This window comes from Diadema antillarum, unplaced genomic scaffold (genome assembly GCF_040938485.1).
Source record: "Diadema antillarum isolate AM-2024a unplaced genomic scaffold, OU_Dant_1.0 seq00001076_RagTag, whole genome shotgun sequence".
NCBI classification, from domain to species: Eukaryota; Metazoa; Echinodermata; class Echinoidea; order Diadematoida; family Diadematidae; genus Diadema; species Diadema antillarum.
Window position 1 is genome coordinate 1,508,532 of NW_027271899.1, and position 23,651 is coordinate 1,532,182.

Sequence of the window (23,651 nt, forward strand, 5' to 3'; positions counted from 1 at the left end):
AGTCCTAGGTCAAAGAAAATAGCATTCAATTTTGAAATGCTTTCCTATCAATTCCACACGCAGATCAAACAGTTTTTGTGTGAAATAGCCGGTTTTGATTAACGAGACCTAATTACTTTAAGGCGCTCCCCTACAGTCTTCCGTTTCCGTTGAACTTGTATGCCGTCACTATGTGTGTTTGCCTGCATGCAAGAAACATTAAGACTGACCATGGACCAGTACTGGAAAAAAACAAAATATTTCCTTAAATTCCGGAGAATTCCGACAAAAAAAGCATACTATTTGTAACATTTTATACGCGAAAAATTGAGCAAAGAAAATGGGATTCCATCGGGATTCGAACCCGAGACCTCTGGATTGCTAGTCCGGTGCTCTGCCGACTGAGTTATGGAAAGCCCTAGTTCAGTGTTCGTCCCAGAAACCCTAAATTCTCAGTGCTCGGAAGTGAAGTACAATAGAAACGCTAGTTGTAATGTCTTCTACATGTGGAAGGTGTGATACATCTTTAGAATTTACTAGAATATTTTACAATTCAGTGGCATTTTCTCTTTGGCAAGCAATATCAATTACAAGAGTGTATTTTGCTTATTGTTGAAATGACACCTTGTTACCAGTAAAAGATGTAGAACGGACGATTTTTATTGTGATGTATGATGATATGTTATGACATTTGATGTTGCATTCCGACACAATTGTTTTTAGATATGTAACATAGATTATTTGTATTTTTGTAAGCGTATATATTATTTCATTAGCGTACTTATATTTGATATATAGCATATCACTTATCCGTCCTGTGCGCCTTTTAACATTATGCCCTCATGTTTATGCATGAAAGATACACAACTGAATGTAGAACGAAGTGATGACCATGTTTTCAATACTCATTTCAAGATTTGTTTTCACATTACTAAGGTACCTTCAATCACACCGAAGAAAAAAATTGGTATCAAGCTGGTTGTCAAGAAGCAGAAACAGTTTGTTTTCATTAGTTAATTTTGAAAAGATGTGCAAAAGTAGCGTTATGCCTGCAATTTATGGGGCATCTGATGATGGAGTGTTACCGAGATGGCGTCCTTCAGTGCTGATCCAGCATTAAAACTCATTTTTAAAGCAGAAAGTGGTGAAACATACGAGCTGGGTAGAGCCGAAGAACATAATTAGGCTAATGCATGCTTTGAGAAATCACGAAATCAATATTGTAGTAACAAAACTTAATTCGGACAATGCGGAAAATTGTAATAATATCTAAAATATAGTGATTATTTCTTATTTCTTATTCTTATTCTTATTAATTCGTATTGTGATTATGCTACGTAGGCTGCACATTTTGTTTATGTATATTCCTTGTAGATGTACATGTACATGTATGTATGTTCTTTTTTTTCGGAACACCCTTCAGCCCGTAATGGAACAAATCGCTGCACGCCTTTACAAACTCCACATTTTGATGTATATATACACATAATAGTTTTATGGTAATTTTCACTCGCAATTGATAATATGTCAAAATTTGGCAGATGCAAAGATGAAATTGAAACAAGTTTATAACCAAAGATGTATTGTGTATCACCTGTTAAGTCGTTATGTCGAATAAATCGCTCGCCAGTTTTAATTCTCCCACGCCCCAGGAAAATCCGTAATATTGGCCTATATCTGTATTGATGATAGTGTAATGTCAGGTACTGGCTACGTGTATAATCAAAGTTAATTAGGATTTACTTACAGTGCTGTTTTGTCACGCACGAACTGTCCAATACTCCTATCGAGTATGATGTATGACTTAGTAACAATGAATAGATAATATACATATTGTAAATGCATATTGTATACATTCCAAAATATGTTTATTTTTGACGGAATTCGTTCTATCCATTCGAAATAAAAACCATCAAATATGACTAGCTATCATGCGTATTGTTCTTTCATAGCGTCTCAGTGAAAAATCATACAATAAAGTCATGTTAAGTACTTCTTTGCAATATGTTTAGCACGTTCACAATGATACAATAATGTTTCCTTGTCATGTGCACTGCTGTTTGAAACGTTTTACGGAAAATCCTTAGAATAAATGACAGCCTTCGATGCGAATGTATACTAGAATACTACTGTATCTAACAAACTTTAATCACTATAAGAATGGTGTATTGACAAAAACTGTGACTGCCGTAGTGATATTGCTATGTAAAAGACTTAATTTCTTTTTTCAATCGCGTCTTGTTGTGATTTTGATATGCAAATGAAAAGCTTTTAAACACAAACGCATAAAAAGCAACTGAGAATACAAACCTCTCATAGCTGTAGCATGCAAACACAATGTATGTTGCCGGTTGAGATCAATTTCTGATATTAAACTGACAATGATTTCCATGTCTCCCATTATTATATGGCGTTTATTCAATTCTACTTCAATTCCTTGCTTCGGGTTCCAGGTAACAATGAATTTAATAACAGTTATCATAAGAACAACACTGTGAAGAGACAACGGTTCCATTTCACACCATACACTCCACTACCTTCAAATGCCTCTATTGCAGAAAGAAAAAAAAATCAAGCATGAGTACATACCCATTCTCTCTGTTAAAATTAACTTAAGTGGAGGAATTCAGCAAATTGAGCATTAGAGTTCAAATTCACGAGATTCATTTAAGTCCATGGTTTGTACCCCATGGCCGTAACATGCGCAAAATACAGGCTTGCCTTTCACATGCCAGTGTGCGTTCATTACTTTAGTTGCATGTAATCTGTCACTCACATCTGCACATAAAAATAACATAATATATGCACTAAATTTAAACTACCTTTGTGATTCCCAGGTTTTCAGATGGATAAGACTGGGCATATTAGTCATGAGATTAAAAGCGAGCATATTTACACGAAGTAGCGATATCAGTCTCGTCCTAAAATGTTGGCTATCATCTTTGGCAACCCCTTGTAACGTAACGCAAAATTAATATAGACAACCATTGAAATACACTTTGTACACATGATATTCCCATATTCCCATGATATGAATTATTTATTAATAAATAAATAAACAAATATATATATATATATATATATATATATATATATATACTTTCGTGTTTGTTATATTTTGTGCTTGGTTTCAGAAAAATAACATCAATAAGAATTGTTTCTACTTCCCACTTCAAATTTTAGGATCCCCACCTCGGTAATGAAAGTTCTGGTTCCTAAGTTAATCGATGCAAAACAATTCCAATTTAACATTGTTTCAATTTCAAGTGGGGGAAATAGTAGAAGAAGATACCTGACGGGAATCTGAGCAATTAAGAATTAAAAATATTTATTCAATATTCTGAACTAATCCCCGCAATTTGCTCATCCAAGTGAGAGTGTAGGTACTATCCAATTCTATCCCTGGCATCAATTCGTGATTTCTGAATTGGGTCCTTTGTCATTTCTATTGCCCCTTGCAGAGTTATTACCGTTGATGGAGGGTACGTCTAAGCCCCTAATGGATAGGTATTGACTTTCCCATTACATTGGTTCAATCAAGGTAATTTGTTTCCAATTGATAGGCCACAGAGATAATTTATAGGATAGGGCGAGGTGAAATGATGGCGCATCAACGTTAAGCTATGAAGGCGACACAGTTATTTTAATTTCTTTTTTTTTATTTATTTTGTCATTTTGTCATTTTTATTAATTTTGTCAGCAAACGGATGAAGACAGCTCTCACTTTTGCTCGTCCTTGTGTGTTAAGAATGGAAGGCTATTTTTTCGTCCATTTAACAATGCCTGATGCGTTTCCCAAGGCCTACTTCTTTCTGGTTAGAATAATCATAAACCTTCGCTTCCTTGTGCCACTACTATGACAAAATTCAGGTCTTTCTTTTCCTGTCGGATTTTTGTTTTTTGTTTTTGTTTTTTGGCTTAGGTTATCTCTTTTTTGTAATATTCAATGGAACCCTGAAACAACAGCGAGATTCCACTCACGTGACATCGTGGCCGGCGTGAAGCTTACCACATAGAATGGTAGTCCTTGACGATGGGTAGACTGGTAAAGGAAATTTAATTAAATTTCATTTTAAAGATTCACGTGGTTATGTGCCTATGTAGTACATATATATATACATATGATATATATATATATATATATATATATATATATATATATACACAATATATATATATACAATATATATATGTATATATATATATATATATATATATATATACATATATATATATATATATATATATACATATATATATATAGAGAGAAAAAAAACCACGTTAGAATCATCCTCAGAAAAAAAGAGCAAATAATACACATGCAGACATGGGGGCATACATCCTCTACGACATATCAATGAACTATTCAACTGATGGGTAAAAGTAAACGGAGACGACAGTAAATCACAACGAAACAAAGATACCCAGAAATAGCTGTCATTTCAAAGCAGTTATTCTTGTTTTTTAACGTTGGTTGAAGAATTTACCACATTAATTACTAACCCAGAAGTCGCACAGCAGACAGGAAAGGAACCTCTTCTTCTCATCAATTCCATTTGTAATGTTTCTTCATTTACAAAAGAAGCAAACAAAAAAGTAGTAATATATAATAGTTTGGCATTCAATTTGGTGCACACAGTATTCTTTCTCAGTAGGTCCTACAATTAAACATATTCCAGAACTGTATCTTTTCTTTCTCTTGCCAGCAAGCTCAGATTTGGGAATCTTTGGGGATCCATCTGAGATCTCTGATCTGCCTTAACCCTCTCTGTACCATGCAGGGACTTTGGGCAGTTTGTACACATGCTGCTGGATTTTTGTGACACTATTGTGCCAAAAGACAATCCAGCACATAAAGGGTTAAAGGGATGGTACAGTATTGGTGGAGATGAGAATTGGGCTTTTAACTTTTTGAGAGATACCAAGAAAACACTTACAATATAGTACAGAGCATACCATTTTAAGAGGAAACCAAAGTTTATTTGATGAAAATCGGGTTTGGAATAACTGAAACATCCAAAAACAAAGTAAAACAAAGCGATCGTAAGGTGGGTCCCCACACTTTATTACAATCGCTCTGTTTTGGATATGTCAGCCATTTCAAAACCAATTTTCATCAAATAAACGTTGAATTCCTCATAGAATTGCATGTTCTTTCATATTTCATAAGATGTTTCTCATTATCTCACCAAAAATGTTAGAAATCTGAAACTTAGTCTCAACCAAAACTATACGATCCCTTTAGGAGCAATGTCGCGTTGGTCATAGTCGATGAAAGCCAGCGCTGGGATCTATTTGAATGTTTGCAAATGTGATTATCATGCAAGAGGTAAGAGAAGGTGCCACTCATACTGAGTAATTAGCAGTGAATGATTCAGATCAGTAACTGCGACCTATGGAATGGGTAAATTCGCTTAAGAAGGTTTATACATGATAACTTTGAAGCTCTTTGCTTTGCATACCGCCCTATGTATACCTGCAAAATGTATAGACTGCATGGATGACTTCGAAGAGTAGGCTTTGTTGATTGCTTTATTTTTTTGCTACAAAAGCTGGCAGCAAAATTGGTTACTCAAAGACTTCGGTTACAACATTCTAAAGGCCATTTCCTAGGAAATGACTCTCGCTAAGACGCGTTCTCAACGATCGCTGCCCAGCAAGCCACGCCTCACCATTACAATTCCAATGCACGGCGCAATTTCATTGGCCGAAGCCGCGATGTACGCATAGAGAACACTAATCAATGCTTCAGTTGACTTTTAATCTTATGCATAACCTCACGTGACATTGCTAATTGCCCGACGTTTGCATTGCCATTTGCTTTAAGTATACATTCTGAGAATATAATTATATTGTATAACTCCATTACCTCATTTCTCACCCCTCCACGGCTTCTATCGATTGAGTGAGATAAATCATAATGACACTTGCGTGAGAATGTTGAGAAATGTTAATCTAAGGAGATCAAAAAGAGTGGAATATCAACTATAATGAGGAATAGATATGCTTCCTGTGATTCACTTATTTGATCAATAGATCTGAGAGGTAGGAGGAACCCTATAGTGTTTTCACTAGTCACTTCATTGGTTGCCAATAAAGGAACGTGTTATCTTCAAAGTTCTTCTCCTTGTCTACAAAGCTATCCATAACCAAGCCCCTTCATACCTACAGAACTTAATCTCTCTCCGATCCTCACCAACTTCTTCTGCATCTAGACGCCTGCGCTCCCATGCTACTGCCCATCTTCAACTGTTACCCGGACCTCGCACTAAGACACGCTACGGAGAACGCTCATTCGCGGTCATTGCACCCAAGCTTTGGAACAATCTACCCATTCATATACGACAAGCCCCATCAGTAGAATCATTTAAGGCACTTCTTAAAACCCATCTTTTCCCATATTGATTGCTTCCCTAAGTTAATGTGCTGAGTGTAATTCAATTATTGTATGTGTTTAATGACTGGGACACATTGATTTATGTCATGTTATTCTTACTTGTGTTTTGATATGTCTGTTTTCCCTCATTTTCATCTTTCCTTTCGTCCTTTCCCTGTGCGCTTAGAAACATTGTATCAAGCTCTTTACAAATGTAATGTATTATTATTATTATTATTATTTTTCTCTCTCATGTTTTTCTTTCTCATGAATAAAGATCAACTCGGACATCAAAGTATGTGCAGAGTAACACACACTATAAAGTCAAATTACCTTCCGGAAACATTAAAATTTCTATAAAGAAATTTACGTTTTCACTCAAAAGCAATTTGCTTTGATAGTTTATAACAAGTGGACAAAATCATGTTGCAATGTTACCATTAGGCAATGGTGATGACGATTATCTTTTGAGGTAAAATGTTGAAGCATCCTAGTCACGTGGAACGGAAGCAAGCCACCAGCGAGAAACAAGAGGCCTGAGGAGACCACGTTTGAATTCCCTAAAAGAACAACTCTGGACCACTTAGAAGTTTGTCTGAAAAGAAAGATTTACATTTTGTATGCACAACAGTGAAAATTTAGTGAACCGATAAAAAAATCTGGAAGGTAGTACCTCTACTTTTATGGAGTAGACAGCGAGGGTTCTTCCTCTCTTTCTCTCCCCTTTTCTATCAATATCACGAATTGATGAAGGTATATAAACGTATGAAAATGTGACATAAGTTAACGACTTCAATCATCATAAAGACATTTCAAGAATCAACAGTCAGGACAGAAATGAAACCATTGTGACAGGATTTTTACTTTGCAGCTTTAGTGAAGCTCGAAGGACCAAGATATGATGAGTGTGGTGGCGAATCTCATGATTACGGAGGGGAGTATTGAACGTTTGCCGACGAGATGACTTATTCTTTTCGATTAGATGGGACAATGCTCATCTCAAGATGTCAAACGTTGTTTGATGGCTTCTACGAGATGACAGTTTGACAAGACGACACGCCTTTCCAATCAAAATAATGTAACTATGCTTCCGAATAGCCAAGATAAGGGTAAGCTCTAGTAAGACCACCGCACACCCTGCGACTTTGCCACGATTTACTGGTCGTACGACATTAAAACCGGAAGTGTAACGTCACCAGCATTGCCAGTTTCCAGTGACATTGGGTCTTAGTGCCAGTTGTAGAGATTTGACATGTCGAATTGTCGTGCACCCGGTCTGATTGTATCGTGCGCGGCGGGCATAATATTAAAGTCATAAGCCATCAGTCGTGCTGGCATGATCACATGCATACATTATGCTCTTCTTTAACTAATTCCAGTGTATTACGAGCATTATTCCGTGGAGCAATACAGTTTCTTACGGTAAAATATCATAAGGATAATTACCCTGATCAATGCTGATTGTTGTTTGGTGTCAGGGTGATATAATATTTGCACCAGCCGGCATCGGTGTCAGTTCCTTATTCCGTAAGTTCGTTAATACGAAAATGAAATAAGGTCTGTTCGTCCAAATAACAATAGATGGTGATTTCGTTTTGTTTCTGTTTGCAAATCTTCAAACCTTTTCCTTTTCTTAAGTTATACGAATTTTCGAACATCGTGTGTCTCAAACGGCTGGAGGAGGAAACAAAAGTTCAGATAACATTTAATCATAGTACGTTGTAGGCCTACTTAATTGAAGAAGGAAAATCGAGCAATTGAAGAACTTAATTAATTGAAGAAGGAAAATCGAGCAATATAACCAGATAACATTTAATCATAGTACGTTGTAGGCCTACTTAATTGAAGAAGGAAAATCGAGCAATATAACCAAAGCATATGGTGTCTCGGTGTGTTTCGTCATTTCATTAGTCATGTCTTCACAAACAAGAGTATGAATGTTTATGTGATTTATGCTTAAATGAAACCAAGCAGGAAATCTAATTTTTCTTCCGTTGTCGGATATGGTATTCCCATAACTACAAGCATAGTTTCCCTTGGTATATGCTCAACACTTCGTTCTCACAAATTACTCAGTTTCTGATCTATCATGAATGCTTACATGCATGTAGTGCAATCTGTGAGCAACGTGAGAAAAACGCACAACAGTCATACGTATGTGTCGAAATGACCGCAAAAGGTGCAGGCTACAAATGAATGGCTAATGGATTCCTTCTCTAATCACCACTTAATAGGCAAGCCAAGTGAGGTCTCGTGTAAAAAAGAAAAAAGAGGGGAATGGTTTTAGCGAGCCCGATCATCCGGCTACATCGCTGACGCATTTGGAACTGGGTAAACAGAGGATAAAACGCCAGAGAGATCAATACATCACGTTGCCTTGGTGGCAGAAATACAGCAAAATGGACCAATCAGCGTCGAGGTCAAACGCCAAAGCATATCCCTCAAACACCGTGGTTAATCACAAGGGAATTGGTGATGATTTTCGATTGCGGCCCAGTTAGAGGTGATCGTGTGATTTCATATTTGCTTCAGGAGAAGAATGGAATTTAGGATCACTTTCTGAGCCAATGAGAGAATTTAATATCAACGACGTAGATGCAAAATCTAAATTCTAGCTGCCCTTTCATTTGGTACGTAACTCGGACATTCTTTTTACCTGCATTTTGTTCAAAATTGCCTCTTATATTATGTTAGAGAGGTATACTACCTGCCACGATTACGTAGAAAGCCCGGCCGATGTGACGAAAGATTGTACTTCAGTTATGGACCGGTATTGCTATGTCATGACACTTACAAAGGAATGAACGGGTGTTTACCAAAGAATGCCGACTCGGAAACATTGTTCCGATATGACATGAATGAAGAAAAGCCAATACGGATTGTTTTGACGCGTGGTAAACACAGACGACATCAGGATGCCTTCCCGGACAATCCATGTTGCCGAGGCGTTGGAGGAATCAGTGCCGAGGATGACATACTTGGATAGGGATTTGGAGAAGGGCGTGGTGGCAACGGCTTTGAAGCAGGCCGGACCTCTTCCAATCAAATCCTTCCCCCGCTACAGAGACCGGGTAACGTGGCTCGCCGTACTATCCAAAGGGTTACCAGACACGGTTAGCGTCTCAGGGTTGAAATACCTGTTCAACGGTCACGAGAATAAGAGCAGAAGGTGAGGATAGTGGCATCATCCAAGTTTACCTTTGGTGAAAAGACACAAACTCTTTCAGTGTAAAAAATAGTACGTCTCTCATTCATGATTTTCATATAAACTGCGATGTATTACATCCCTTGACTTGTTCAAATCTTCAAGTGATGTGAAAACGAAATAATAATGAATTCATGGTGTCTTTATTAGTTGCGTGTCCTTTCATTGAAAGCTTTTTGAAGCTGTATCCACCAATTACATTTGTTATGACAAAGTACAAAAACAAAATGCTTCTCGATCATCAGAAACAAAGTGGTATTGATAAAAAATGCTAAAAATAGGATAGGAATACACATGAAATGAACAGCTGACAGGTGATGAGATTTGCAGGTTGCCGTACATAGGCCCTAATTTATTATATACTAAATCTTAATTTGGCATTAGCATGGACCAGACGTTCTCCTTTACGCTATGAAATAGATGAAAGACGTTTGGTATTAGGTATTATCATTTGTTATGATATTTATCTGGCTAACAATGTACAACAGAAACAATAGCAAATGAGTGTTTGAATACCATTAATTCATAATGTTTTTGTTCAATGTTACGGATGAATCTCAAAACCTAACCATATAGTGTTTTACGCTTTCTGCACTTGACTTGTGACCAATTTAACTCCCACCCCCTCCCCCGACCCCCCCCCCCAAAAAAAAAAAAACCAAACAAACACACACACACACACACACACACGCACTTTGGTCGTTCTTTCTCGCTACCTTATTGCATCATAACTGCTTTTACATTGTCAATCATATAAAAACAATGAATAATACCCTTTGGCTAGAACTTTTTTTTTCAATATTACCACAGACTTTTCTGTTCAAATTATAACACTACCGTGTCATTTCACGTTTAATGAATCTTATTATGTTTTAGCATAGCAGCGAGACATTCTTACTCTGAAATAAAAGAAGAAATGATGTGTATTGAGATGACATTACATCCAAGTAAATCAAATCAAATCAAATAAAAATCAAGTCAAATCAAGTCAAATCAAATCAAATCAAATCAAATCGTTGTATTCTTCTGTCGTACAAGAATGGTGTGGCTTGTCGTTCTGTTGGCTGCTATGGGGGTTATGGGTTATCAGATCTTCGACAGATGTCGGTACTTCGCCGGGCACCCGAAGAGTGTAGACGTGGAGATTAACTACGTCACTGAGCTCACGTTTCCAACAGTCGCACTTTGCAATTACAATAATTTCAGGTAGGGAAGATAGTCCAAAGGTATGTATCATAACAGTGATGTAAAAATTCTTATAAAACGCTCATAACTTTATTAACATCATCATTGTCATTATTATCTTTATCCCTATGCAATCATTGTAATTGTGACCCTGGATCACAAAATCAACAAACAGTCGACAGACATGGATTCTTAGTTGAGGGCAGAGTCTTGGAGAGCAGACTTTTAGCTTTAAAATGATGTATTACTCAATTCGAATGGACTCCCCTAACCCATCTAAATACTAGAAAGAAAGCACACACTCTGGAAATATGTGAACTTAGAAAAGAGGTTGTGAAGTACAGGGTCTGTTCGAGCGTTTAATCTTTACCAAGCCGTGCTAGCTGTGCAATGAAAGGGACAAAACACAGGATGAAATTGAGCATGTTTTATTAACACATTCTGTCCATGATCAATGCCAACTTTCAAAGCAGTAGAGTTATCTTTTCAAAACTTATTATACTCGAAAGTGAAGAATGTGTAAAGAATTTCAAGAAATGAAAAGGGGACTCTCAGACATACCTGATCATTCTATTCTCCCCCCCCCCCCAAAAAAAAAAACAGAAACAAAACGGTTGTAGAAGAACTGCTGAAAATGCTCTGTCCCATTCATGTTATAATTTTAAACTAAAGAATAATGTACAAGAAGGATATGAAAAACTCAAGATTGACTCGGTTGACCGATTTCACCTTTTTTGAGTCCTCACATAAAATCAAGGGGTGGGACTTTTTGATCGTTTTGTGATGCACGGTCACAATTAGTACCAGTATTAGTATAAGTATTAGTGTTAGTATTAGTGTTAATATCGGTATTAGTATTATTCAAAAGACGACGAATGATAACTTTCTTTCTGTAGAGAAATTAGATGCGTTCATATCAATTTGCACATGCGCCTTCTTTAAAGTGTGTCTGGGAATTCATGAATATGTATCATTTCACCAACCAATTTCGCATGGTAATCCTCTCAGTTTCCATGTGCAATAGGTATCGTTTCTTGTCTTTTGATTGTATAATCTCGTGATAATTATTTACTTACTTTGTGAGCCTTGAGATATCATGGAGGGGCTCTATTCTGATCCAGCCAGGATTCAAAAGAAGCCGAATAAATGGCTACAGCTCGTTATTCCGAAGGCTCTTTGGTCCGAAGATTCGCTATTCCGAAGGATCGTTTTTCCGAATTTCATTTTCGGATTAACGAATCTTCGGAAAAACGAACCTTCGGAATAATGAACAGCACCCGAATAAATAATGATAACAATAATGATAATACAGACGTTTATAACGCGCAACATTTCCACTCAAAGGTGCTCAAGGCGCTCACAATTAAAGGAAACCCGAACCCAAAGAGCTATGCAGATTGAGGTGAAAGGAGCAACATAAGTAGAACACCTCAGTAAAAGTTTGAGGAAAAGCGGACAATCTAATCAAAAGTTATGAATTTTTAAAGTTTTGGTGTTGGAACCGTTGGATGAGGAGACTACAAGAGGTTGTGGCGTATAAGTGGACAACAATATAAAGAAAATGTTTAAAAATCCACAAAAATTCATTTTTGTAGCACATATGAAAGAGCATTTGACTGGCCGCTTTCAGAAAGCAGGGGGAATGATTGTTACCCTTAACATAATATGTCAGTATCAAGTAGATGGAATGTGTAACTTCATGAAAAATGATTTTTTTTTTTCCGGGGGGGGGGATACTCTTTATATTTCTTTATATTGTTGTCCATTCATACGTTGTTGTTGTTTTGTGTTCAGTGGCGTTTCCATTCTCTTTAGAATATTTACGCCAAACACTGCTCCATAAATTTCTTTTCCTTACGCCATAACCTCTAGTACGTCATAACCTCTAGTAGTCTCCTCATCTAGCGGTTCCAACACCGAAACTTTAAAAATTCATAACTTTTGCATCGATTGTCTGATTTTCCTAATGTTGCTGCTTTCACTCAATCCACAGTGCTCTTTGGGTTTGGGTTCCATTTAATGTTAATAACCAAATACAAAATCAGACGGTATATTACATATCTAAGTTCCTCATTAACTCATGGTGCCATAATCAATTTCGAAAATAAAATTCTGTTACAGTTTACTCCAAACGTTGAAAGAAATGAAAAAATGTAACATATAATGGTATCTCGGCCATTTTTATTATAATTAATGTTCGCGTTTATTAGAGTCAGGATTCCAAGGCCCTTTTCTAATGAATCAACATTATGGTCTGAAACTGCACACCGTTTCCTCTTTGTGCACATCCAATATGATTATTATTTTGAAGGTCACTGATGTTAGGTGATTGCAACTCGGATGTTGGTTTTTGCTCTCTTTGAATTCTTCGCTAGGTGACTCCAAATATAATAAGTATACTGCCTTTAGGCACTCTACTTTTGATTAGTGAATATCAATCGCAATATTTTCAATTGCTGCTATCTTTGCACGGCTTTGTGGACAATTAAAGATATGAACACTTTTCTATCTCTGCTTTAACAAAGAAATAGTCACACAAAATCGGTTTCAAATTGATATTTTGTACGCGATATCAAACGGTAAACCAAGCTCTATCGGCTTGATTGCACCGAGTTAATAGAAATAGAAGTTGAAATCAAATCAATACATGACAGTTCTAAAGCTGTTTCTTTTCGGGAACCCAATCGTCGGTACCACTATACATGCTGTAGAGTAGATTTTGTAGATGTTTGACATCCTGCCCGATAGAGACTGAAAGAGAATATACATTGTGCTCATGAATTAATTTTGAGGAAATTAATTGAATTTATTGTGTGCTTTCTTTCCTTTACCTTTTATGATGATATCTGCATGTCATACCACCTTCGAGAAATTATCATAGATATTCTCGTGTATACCATAGGAGGGTACGATGTACTTACAAAAGCCATAATCCCTAGATCCATTTTACCTCCTTCTATCTACACTCAACCGCTCTCCTGCATTTGACCTGCATGAACACAGCATGAACCCGCACCGCCTCCAAACCTGCACCCGCACCAAGCCTTCTTCGCAAGGTATACTGCCGCACCAGCAGCACTGATTTCCTCTGTAACCACGACCAGCACCCCGCACCAGCTCCGCATCCACACCTCCACTTCCACCCGCATCCCAGATTCCAACACCTTTCCATCCCGTCGCTTTCCCTGACTCTACCTTTACTCTCCCTTTCTGTGGTCAGGAAATCTGTAGTGGAAAAGAATCCGGATATGGCAGACTTTCTGCAAGATCTCTATGTCAGGTCCTCAGTTGAAGGGTTCAACGCCTCGAAGTACTATTCTCCTTTGGGCCATATTAACTCCACAGAGTTCTTTATCGAAGCTGCCCATTCAATTTCGACATCCTTTATTTAGTAAGTGCATGAGAAAGGTGGGAACAATTACCATTTTCATTGTATTGTTTTTGTTATCTCTTCTCGCATCATCATCGCAGGAGGACTGAATTAGAGGATCATGTCGACTTTTTGTCTCTCCTGATGGAAACGTACAATGCAAACTATGGATTTAATCGCGTGAATTATACAAAGTACCTGACCACTCTTGGCAACGTTAACTCTTCCGAATTATACTACAATCTATCCCATAAAATTGAAGACTCATTTGTATAGTAAGTCCTTGTTCTACATTATCGTACCCTCTTAACACTTGCGGCGGTTTACATATCGGCATAGCTTAACTTTGTGAATCATTTTAAAGGATATTGTATAAAAATTTTAAAGTGCTCGGTGGATCCCAATACTAAGTTGATTACTGACTGCGTGTTAATTCGGTATGGCTGTGATATGAATTCAGAGAAGACTTCTGTTCTTTTTTCTTTTTTAACATATCTCATCATGCTATTTGTATTCCTCCAAACATTTTTTTTTTTTGCTTCTAATTTGTCGAAATGAAACAACGTAGACATGGTAGTAGTCTTAAAAACACCGTGTCTTCAAGAAAAATATAAATGTGTTGTAATATTTAATAATGAAATGAACCTATACGAACTTAAATGTTATGTGGGCATTAATAGCAGAAAAGTGTAGAATATTTGTTTGAAAATTATACTTTACTTGCGTCAGAGTTCATTTTTACCACCCGATTGCATTTCCTTTTACAATCTAAGTTTTTAGAAATTTTGATGTCATGCTTACGCGGTGTAATGTTCACCGGAATATGTAAATGTTAAGTGAAATAAAAAAGAAAGAAAAGAAAACACCATAACCTATGAAAATGATTGTTCAGAATAAATTCGGCTAACCTTTTATTGATTTTGATCTACAGTGGATTCTGGGGAACAGAACTTCTTACCCCCCAAAATTTTTCCTTCGACATCTTCGATTTTGGAGTCTGCTTCACGTTTAACACTGGCACAAACGGAGTTGAACCCTTAAAGATTGACACGTCAGGTATGAATTTAAAGAGTAACTATGACTACCCTGGTATAATCTTCAGCTAACACGTCATTTTCTTCTTCATAGTTTGCAAAACTTGATTTTCAGCAGATGTTTCGAAATATGCTTGGCTCTGACTGTAATGATAAATGAAGTTGGATTCTTCTTCACGCAAAATAGCTTTGATCACTCCATAACTTATCAATATGTTTACATCTATTCAGTTCAATTAAATTCCACATTAGTATTCCCACTATTCACACATAACGTGACACAAAAATAAAGGGTAATGAATAATTCATCGGTGCAGTCGCAAACGAGTAACAAGGATATGTTATATATAATTATGTTATGTATATATATATATGAATATACATACATATACAGTGTGTATATATATATATATACAAAAAGATAATTTTTGACAAACTTTCTTGAACTCTTGAGAGTTGAACTATGGTCAGTTTGATGCACATGATGAATTTCTATTTATGCATGTGGAATGCTACTAAATGATTTAAGATGGATCTAGACTACCCCCTTTGTTTTTGCAAATGAACTCTTCATAATGTAGATAAAGTGAATGAGACATTACAAAAAGGGAACCCCATGCACTACATTTCTTTTTTTCTCTTTTTTTAGTGAAAAAGCGCACACTCCCTCGACTTGTTATGCTAAAGGTGATATTATTCGCTCTGCTTTCTGGAAGCGGCAAGTTAAGTAGTCTTTCATTTGATACTAGAAAGGTGAAAAAAACGTTGATTCTCATGTTAAATTATCTTTCTTATCGTTGTCCTGTCGTGATTTCACGAACTGTTATGTTCTTCTCATCTAGGAACGGCAGCCTCGAAGCTCAAATATTCATTGCTTTGATTGTCCGCTTTTCCTCACTTTTTACTGATACGTTCTACGAGCATTAGTGCACTTGCTCAGCAACATATAAAGTATGTTTGTGTTTTATTCTTCCGTAGGATTGTCAGTTTAATTGAATTTAAATCCAAATGGATTCAGTCTGAAATGTATGACATTTAATTTATTATATGGGGGGGGGGGGGGACAGATGATAATGTGTCATTTTTAAGGAACCTGCTGAAATAAAAAAGAAATGATATTTTTCTTGTATTGAGTGAGTCCCTCAGAGAGTAGAGAGAAATATAAAGCCAAGATGACACCTTTCATTCTCTTTATACACGTATCTTTTTATTTAATGGGTTGCAGAAACGAAGCAAGAAGTTTTCGATGTCAGTCTTATACACATTGTGTTTTTCTATACTATTAGATCAGTCTACATACTACAGTCAGTTTTGCACTTGTAACTCAATCTTACACCCTAAAAAACAAATAGTAAATTAACATCTTACATGTTGTCACTCCTCCACGGTTTTGTAAATGTCAAAAATGTAGCACTCAAAATGTTGAAATTACCACTTCTGAAATGAAGTCCAATAGTTTTGAGTGGTAAGTCTAACATTTTGAATATTGAATTCAACATTTAATAGAAGGCTGGAGAAAACATTTAAAATGTTAACATATTGTTTCATTTTTTAGAGTGTATGGATGTAATAATTCCGGTAAATCTTGGGTATGTATAGGAAGGCATCAACAGCAAATCTTCTATTTCATTGTCAATGGCATGGTACTGGAGTACAAAGATAGCTTTTGCTTTTGCTGGATAGCTTTGAAATTCCAATCATCAAATTATCCTGACTCTATGTATTCATTCACTACTTATCATTATTTCTGCCACGGCAAATACTTGCATCGGACTGACTTGCCACAATTTATAGTGGATACAGGCTCTGGATGGTAATGGGATATCTCCACACTGGCGACCTTTGGGATTAATCATGTTGATGCCTGTGTAAACACATTGCAGGTTGATCCAATCATGGACTATGGTCCATGATCCAATGAACAACGATGAAGCGACTGAAAGCGCCATCAAGTCGAGCTTTTTTTCCCCAAATGCAAACATGATGATATATACATCACAGCATAATATTAATCAACGCCCTTAATTATTCTCGGTTATAATCACAGTGCCAATCATGCAATATCAGTATATCTTCATGTTGATACTTGTCATCTCTGTTATAAGGAACAAAACTATCATTTCTTTCCTTATAATTATTGATTTTTGCATTAGTCTATGTCTTGTATTAATTTGACCCCAAGCCAGAACCCAAATAGTTTCATGACTGGATGTAATAACGGTCTCGATGATAAACGTTAATGTTAGTTTCATGAGTCTATGTCGGCATTGGGGAATTAGTTTTAGAAACTAGACAGAGTCTCATATTATTGTAGCACTTTAAACCAAAACAGCAACTGTAGGTGACAGTACTCGCCTTTGTATATAATAAGAGTACTGTCAGCCACTACTCAGTAAATGTGTCATTATATCTCTGATGCTTATTGGTTGAGGAAGATAAATACACGGCGCCAAAATGCTGGCTCCATTAACTTCATCTGCTGCTCATGCAAACTTAATGAAACTCAGTAATCGGTTCGCTTTCTATGTACGCCTTACGCACCGAGGAAATAATTGATGAGCATTGTTCAATAATCTCCAAAATACATGTGACAGACGTTATTCAGGACATCGCTCGATGCGTGTGCAATCGACTGGGAACATCAGTTACCGGCCAATAATGCCTTTAAAGATGTTTATGAATCGTATTGCCTATATAGGTTGCAATTAGCTATCACAAAAACTTTACTTTAATGGTTTGCTGTTGTTGCTGCTGTTGCTAGTCAAGTTAGATAAACTTCATACAAATATGACTGATGCCTCTCACATGATATACCAAACTTTGACAAAAACAATCAGTTGTTTTGATCGTAAAATATATAGTTCGGGCAATTAGCTGCAAACATTATTGAAATACTCGAACTATTTGATAATGTGATGTTCAGAGTTTCAAGCACCGTCGTCATACCGACAGCTCTGATAATAATATCAGGGAGGTGTCAAATACTTGGTACGGTTATACCGTAAAAATAAAAAAAAAAAAGGCCTACAATGTAGTTTCTCATCACATACTGCTGTAAGTTCCGTTTTAACAGTTTATTGTTTTCGTTGTGTTTGACTCATCTGTTATTAATGCTGCACTATAAAGTACACATGTCCTTTGTTATCATGACTTTCTCACGGGAAAATTTAAAAGTTTGTCATTTTTATACATTATCTTTTTTGTCTAGATTTTATCATTAATTTCTATCAAACACCACACGTCAGGGTGGTAATTGTCATATAGAACAGCCTCACTAATACAACTGAATTTAATGCATTTCAGCAAAAGTTTGAGAATGGGCACAAACCTCATTTGTTATATGACATTCTGCAATCCGCGCAGGAAAGACATACGGTCTTGGCTTGATACTGGACGCACAACAGTGGGACTATTATTACTCTAGCGACTTCCATCGCGTGTCCAGCGGGTTCCAAGTGATGGTCTATGACAGAAACGAAGTGCCTTTGGTTTCAGAGCTCGGATTCGCCGTGGGTCCAGGCACGGAAAATCTAGTCGGTCTCGAAATAAGAGAGGTAATTGCATGAATTGAAATGCAACACAGTGATGTGTGACAGATGGTTTATATTTTATTTACCTTCATTATGGCCACCATCGTTTATAGTCATTCTTCGGATATATGATGGCACTTCTTCAGATTTTGTCCTTTCATATGAGGTGAAATCAAAGTGTCATTGTCGATTCCCATTTCAAATGCCCTTAAAATAGTTGTGAAATATGAATTTACATAATATACATTACATAAGACCTGTTTTCTTTGGACTTAATTTGTCAAAACAATTATTTGCATGCCATTTAATTGTATTTTTATTCATAATTGTGCGGGTTTTTTTTTTAAATTAGTAATCAAAGTATCCACAATTGTTTGTGTGTTAGTATGTGAGTATCTGAAAAACGATACCCTCGTCATTATTTCTCGTTTGACTCCAATGCATATGGATCTACAATGAGAGCAGTAATGCCTTATATTTTTCCATTTGTGTCATCAAGACCAAACCTTTAGAATGAAGAAATCGAAAGATTTTATGCAAAACTTTAAAAAATACTACTGCGTGATGATCCTTACAGGTGAACAACCTACCACCTCCTCACGGAGTGTGTGGCAGCAAGCCACTGAAGTATTACTCCCATTACACGTCGAGCGGTTGTAGGGAAGAATGCCAGACGGACTTTGTCGTGAGGGAGTGTGGATGCAGAGAGCCACATATGCCAGGTGAGATGTTACCTTTAGGGACGGAGGAGACTCCAGCGAAAAGATCGAGTGGAGTAACATGTTATGTACCCAATATGTTTACTGGACTTTTACCCTTATTACCCTCTTATGACGGACATTGCTTTTTTTGTTCCATTTCATTCATTCTTATTTATGTTTACTATTCATTTTACTGCGATGTGATCCTCCTCCCATTTTGTGCATTATACAGTGGTAAAATGTTGTACGTTATATTTGTATGCCGATAAATGTAATATAAATCGATAAGTATGTTTATATATAGCATATATATATATACATATGTATATACTATAATCTATATACATTGTATGTACGCTACATTTATATATGTCTAAATAGATATATGTATATGTATATATATGTATTATATGTATGTATACACACATATATATATATATATATATATATGTATATATATATATATATATATATATATACATATATATGCATAGGGTCAATGCTGACCAGTACATTTTTACTTTTATTTCAGGCCACGCTAAAGTGTGTAATCCTGTGGATCTTTACACATGTGCAGCAACAGCAAGAGGTAAAATGCTATGAAATGATAGGAAAAATGTCTATGATAGTATAGTAATAAGCCCATATTCAAACTCAGTAGGAATCAATTTCAGACATGTCGACATGAGTTAATGACGTCCTTCTTTCATAGACTATGTCACGGTAGAATTCCGATCAATCATGCTAACGTTGGCCGGATTATTTTTTTTTCTAACCCTTAATTTCTGCGAGGCCCACTGGATGACAACTGGCATTGAGATCCATCATCTCGAAACTGTGTTTCTGAGTATTAAAATGATAGTCACTGATTTATTGACGACCTACGTTGCATTCGTCATTTTCAGATCAGCAGGCTCTGCTGCCAAATGAAATTCGACGAACGCAACACGTCATAAAAGTCTATCAATATCGCATTAGCAGGTCCACTGACGAGGACTTGCTGTAGCAAAAATCCTTAATTTCCGGAAAGTGCCTCACTGGGCAATTGGATTCCCGAGTATTTTCGACCTCGAATCATTTTGACTGATTATCAACATTCACATTAGGTAATGGTAAAAGGGGTTATGCAGGGCTATAATAATCGCCGTCATTTCACAGGGTAATTAAGTGGACTTTAAAGACTGACGTGAAGTTGTCCACCAGAGGGGGGAAACAGCAGCAGCAACAACAACAACAAACGAGTTTCCGTGAAATAAATCATTAGTCAGTTAGTGTAAGCAGGTACGATTATGGCGTTTTTTTTTTATTTTGTCACTTTATCATAAGAACGAGACGTTTAAAACAAAATGATATTTCCTTTTACTTGTTGTATTCTATGAATTATTTATGTTTTTGGTTGTTTGTTGTGTTTTCCCTCTATTTGTTTCTGTGTTGTTGTTTTTTGTATGTTTGCCTATGTTTTTGCTTCTGCGCTGGGGACTATATTATGTTGTTCCTTTAACTCCTGGGTAATGCTGTTTCTTTGAAACTATTTACCTTGAACCGGTTCAGCTTAAATTACCATTTGTATAGTGACAAATATCATCGCAATGAAATCTGCAATGTACCCATAAACACAGAGACAAAAAGCAGCGTGCCCTATCGAATCAGTACATGTGTAAAAGGAAAAGGTTGCTCTTGCTTTTGATTTTGATTACTCATGTGATTTATTCCCTCATACATATTTTTAGTCAATGAGATGTTCATTCTTTTTTTATTATCCATTCGTCCATTTGAGAGCGTTTCGATCACTAGAATTGCTGAAAGCATATGAAACGAAGACATTAACCTTGTGACAAACGCGTATCGAGCGATCATTGAGTCAACATTCTGTCAAGTGGATTATTGAAGACATAGGCATTCTAAGAAATAAAGGGCAATTTTATGTAATTGACCATCGGCCCTCTCAATCATGAAAGGTAAATGTTTAAAGAGGCTATGAGTGTGGTTGATTTGCCAATGAGATAGAGGAAGTATCAGGTTTGTTCGAGTACTTGTACTCTCTTGAGTACACATATTATATTATGTCTTGTTTGCTCAGCTAATGGCCGAGAGCAAATCTAAACTAGAGAGAATAATTCTGAACTAATTGCCGTTGATTCATCTCCTTGTTAATAAATGGGTGATGTGTATACACTATGACCAATAGATGTAATCAAAGTGAATTCATAAGAACGAAATGCCGGTAGCTGAACTAATTTCCTTGATTAAGCTCTCTCTCTTTCTCCTTCTTTCCCTCTCTTTCTCTTCATGAATATATGCACATTTGTCTATCTGTGTAATATGTGTAACTTTCTAACATCTCAAAGCATAATTATAAATTCTAATTGCGTTTATAAAGACGTAGAGAAAAAAAATACAAATATTTTTTGTTCACTCAGTGACACCACTTTCCCTTATTTTGTCTAACTCGCAGCAAATTTTATTTCCACCGAGTCGCACAACTGCGAATGCCCAGTTCCTTGTTACTCTCTCACGTACGAGCCTGTGCTATCTCAGGCACATTTTCCATCGAGCTTTTGGGCGTCGAGCCTTTCGGAACTCTACCGCCAGTCCTTGAACATCACGGTGGATTCCACTTATTTCGGGTGAGTCCATCAGGTTGCAGTAAACACGTGGCGACACATTGGAAGGACTGACGCACTCACAATCATGTGAGTGCGTTTGAGTGTGTGTGCCTGTATCTGCGAATTCTTCTGTTACAATCTCATCCCGCTTAGTGTAAACAAAAGAGCATTTTGACTTACGAAGTTGGGATATGTTGCTGTTGATGACATTAAATAGTAGGCTCCAGGGACGTTTACGCAATCTATTTAGAATTGAAAAGACAAAGAAGGTTTTCATCCCTCTCAAAGAAGGGATGAAGAAAAGGAACTTTTGCATTTCAGGGAGGAAAATTAATGGGATTTCTATTTCATGAAAGAATTTCAGGAAATTCTGCAGTACTTTCCATGCCTGACAATCAACAGTTTCTCGTACGTGAACGTGGACTTCTGAATATTGCTTTCGAATTATGTACTTTGGTATGGATTCTGTTGAGTACATGGTTATCATTAATGATCAATTAAGTATACCCGCGTAAAAGATATGTGGATGTGGTCATAACTAGTGTAGTAGATAAATGAATTTGGACATAAATTGAAGTGTGAATAAAGTTAACCTATGAATGAAAAGCCACGTTATAATCTGACCTTCCTAAATAAACAGACAAAGAAAAGAAAGCATAAACGTTAATGGATATGTGATAAACTGATATGCTTCTTGTTTGTACTCTCCTCTGACAGAAATAACATGGTCTTCATCAATCTCTTCTTCAAGGAGCTCAGCATCGAAAAGATTACCCAGCAAGAAGCCTATCCTTTCTTCAGCTTGCTCTGTAAGCCTCCTCGGTTGTTCACCTTTCTCGACTTAAGCCTTAGAATATCAGATTATAGACATATAGAGGATCCATCCTTTAATTCCCAAACCAGTACTTTGAATACAGTGTCATTGTGAGAACAATGTCTACTTTAATAAAACAAAGGCAGGTGCAAAGAATTCAAGGACATGGCATATCAGGGAAAAGATTATTACTTCGGCGTGTATACTCTCTAATTAAATCAATCTATCTATGTCAAACAATCTTTATAAATCTATCAATAGATATCTACAGGACTAATTGTCCCTCTCTTTGTCTCACATACATAAAACCATAAACACGCAATTAAATCGCATTATTGTGTTTAATAGAAGTGAAGATACTGACCATAAAAAAAACCCAAGCCGAATGTCGCACAGTGACTGGCCATTTTATTACTGTCCATCTAAATAAAAACCGCCTTTACTTTTTGATTTTGTAACTGTCGCTATTCAAACAACTCTTTCTCATGATTCTTGTTAGGCGACATCGGAGGAGCCATGGGACTCTGGCTAGGGGGAAGCATTCTGACTGTCTTCGAGGTCTTTGACCTTTTCAGTCACTCCACATACTTCTACTATACTCGACTTGCAAGAAGGCGCCCCAAAACTCTGTTCTCCAAATAGAGAGAGCCGAAACTTATATGAACTCAGTCATCAAATGAAGAGTCAACACGAGAGAGGACAATGAGACCAAGAAATAATGTTCCGTTCAGCGAGGTACCCTTCAGAAATGGTGCAAAGTAATGCATGTGCCTTACGAAAGTAATGACATGTGTACGTACACTGTTTCATTGACGAGGTGATATCAACAGGGTCATCAAGCGAGTCATACA

At 36.6% G+C, this 23,651-nt stretch overlaps 1 protein-coding gene across 1 annotated transcript; it reads left to right on the forward strand.

The window, feature by feature from the left end:
• Window positions 1–9,270: 9,270 nt before the first annotated feature.
• LOC139743379 (acid-sensing ion channel 1C-like) lies at window positions 9,271–23,651 on the forward strand. The gene is made up of 10 exons (XM_071653863.1): window positions 9,271–9,524; window positions 10,599–10,766; window positions 14,217–14,390; window positions 15,047–15,171; window positions 18,513–18,703; window positions 19,257–19,401; window positions 19,913–19,969; window positions 21,836–22,007; window positions 22,704–22,795; window positions 23,300–23,651. Exons 1-10 carry the CDS (start codon window positions 9,271–9,273, stop codon window positions 23,440–23,442), a joined length of 1,521 nt encoding a protein of 506 aa, XP_071509964.1. The 3' UTR covers window positions 23,443–23,651.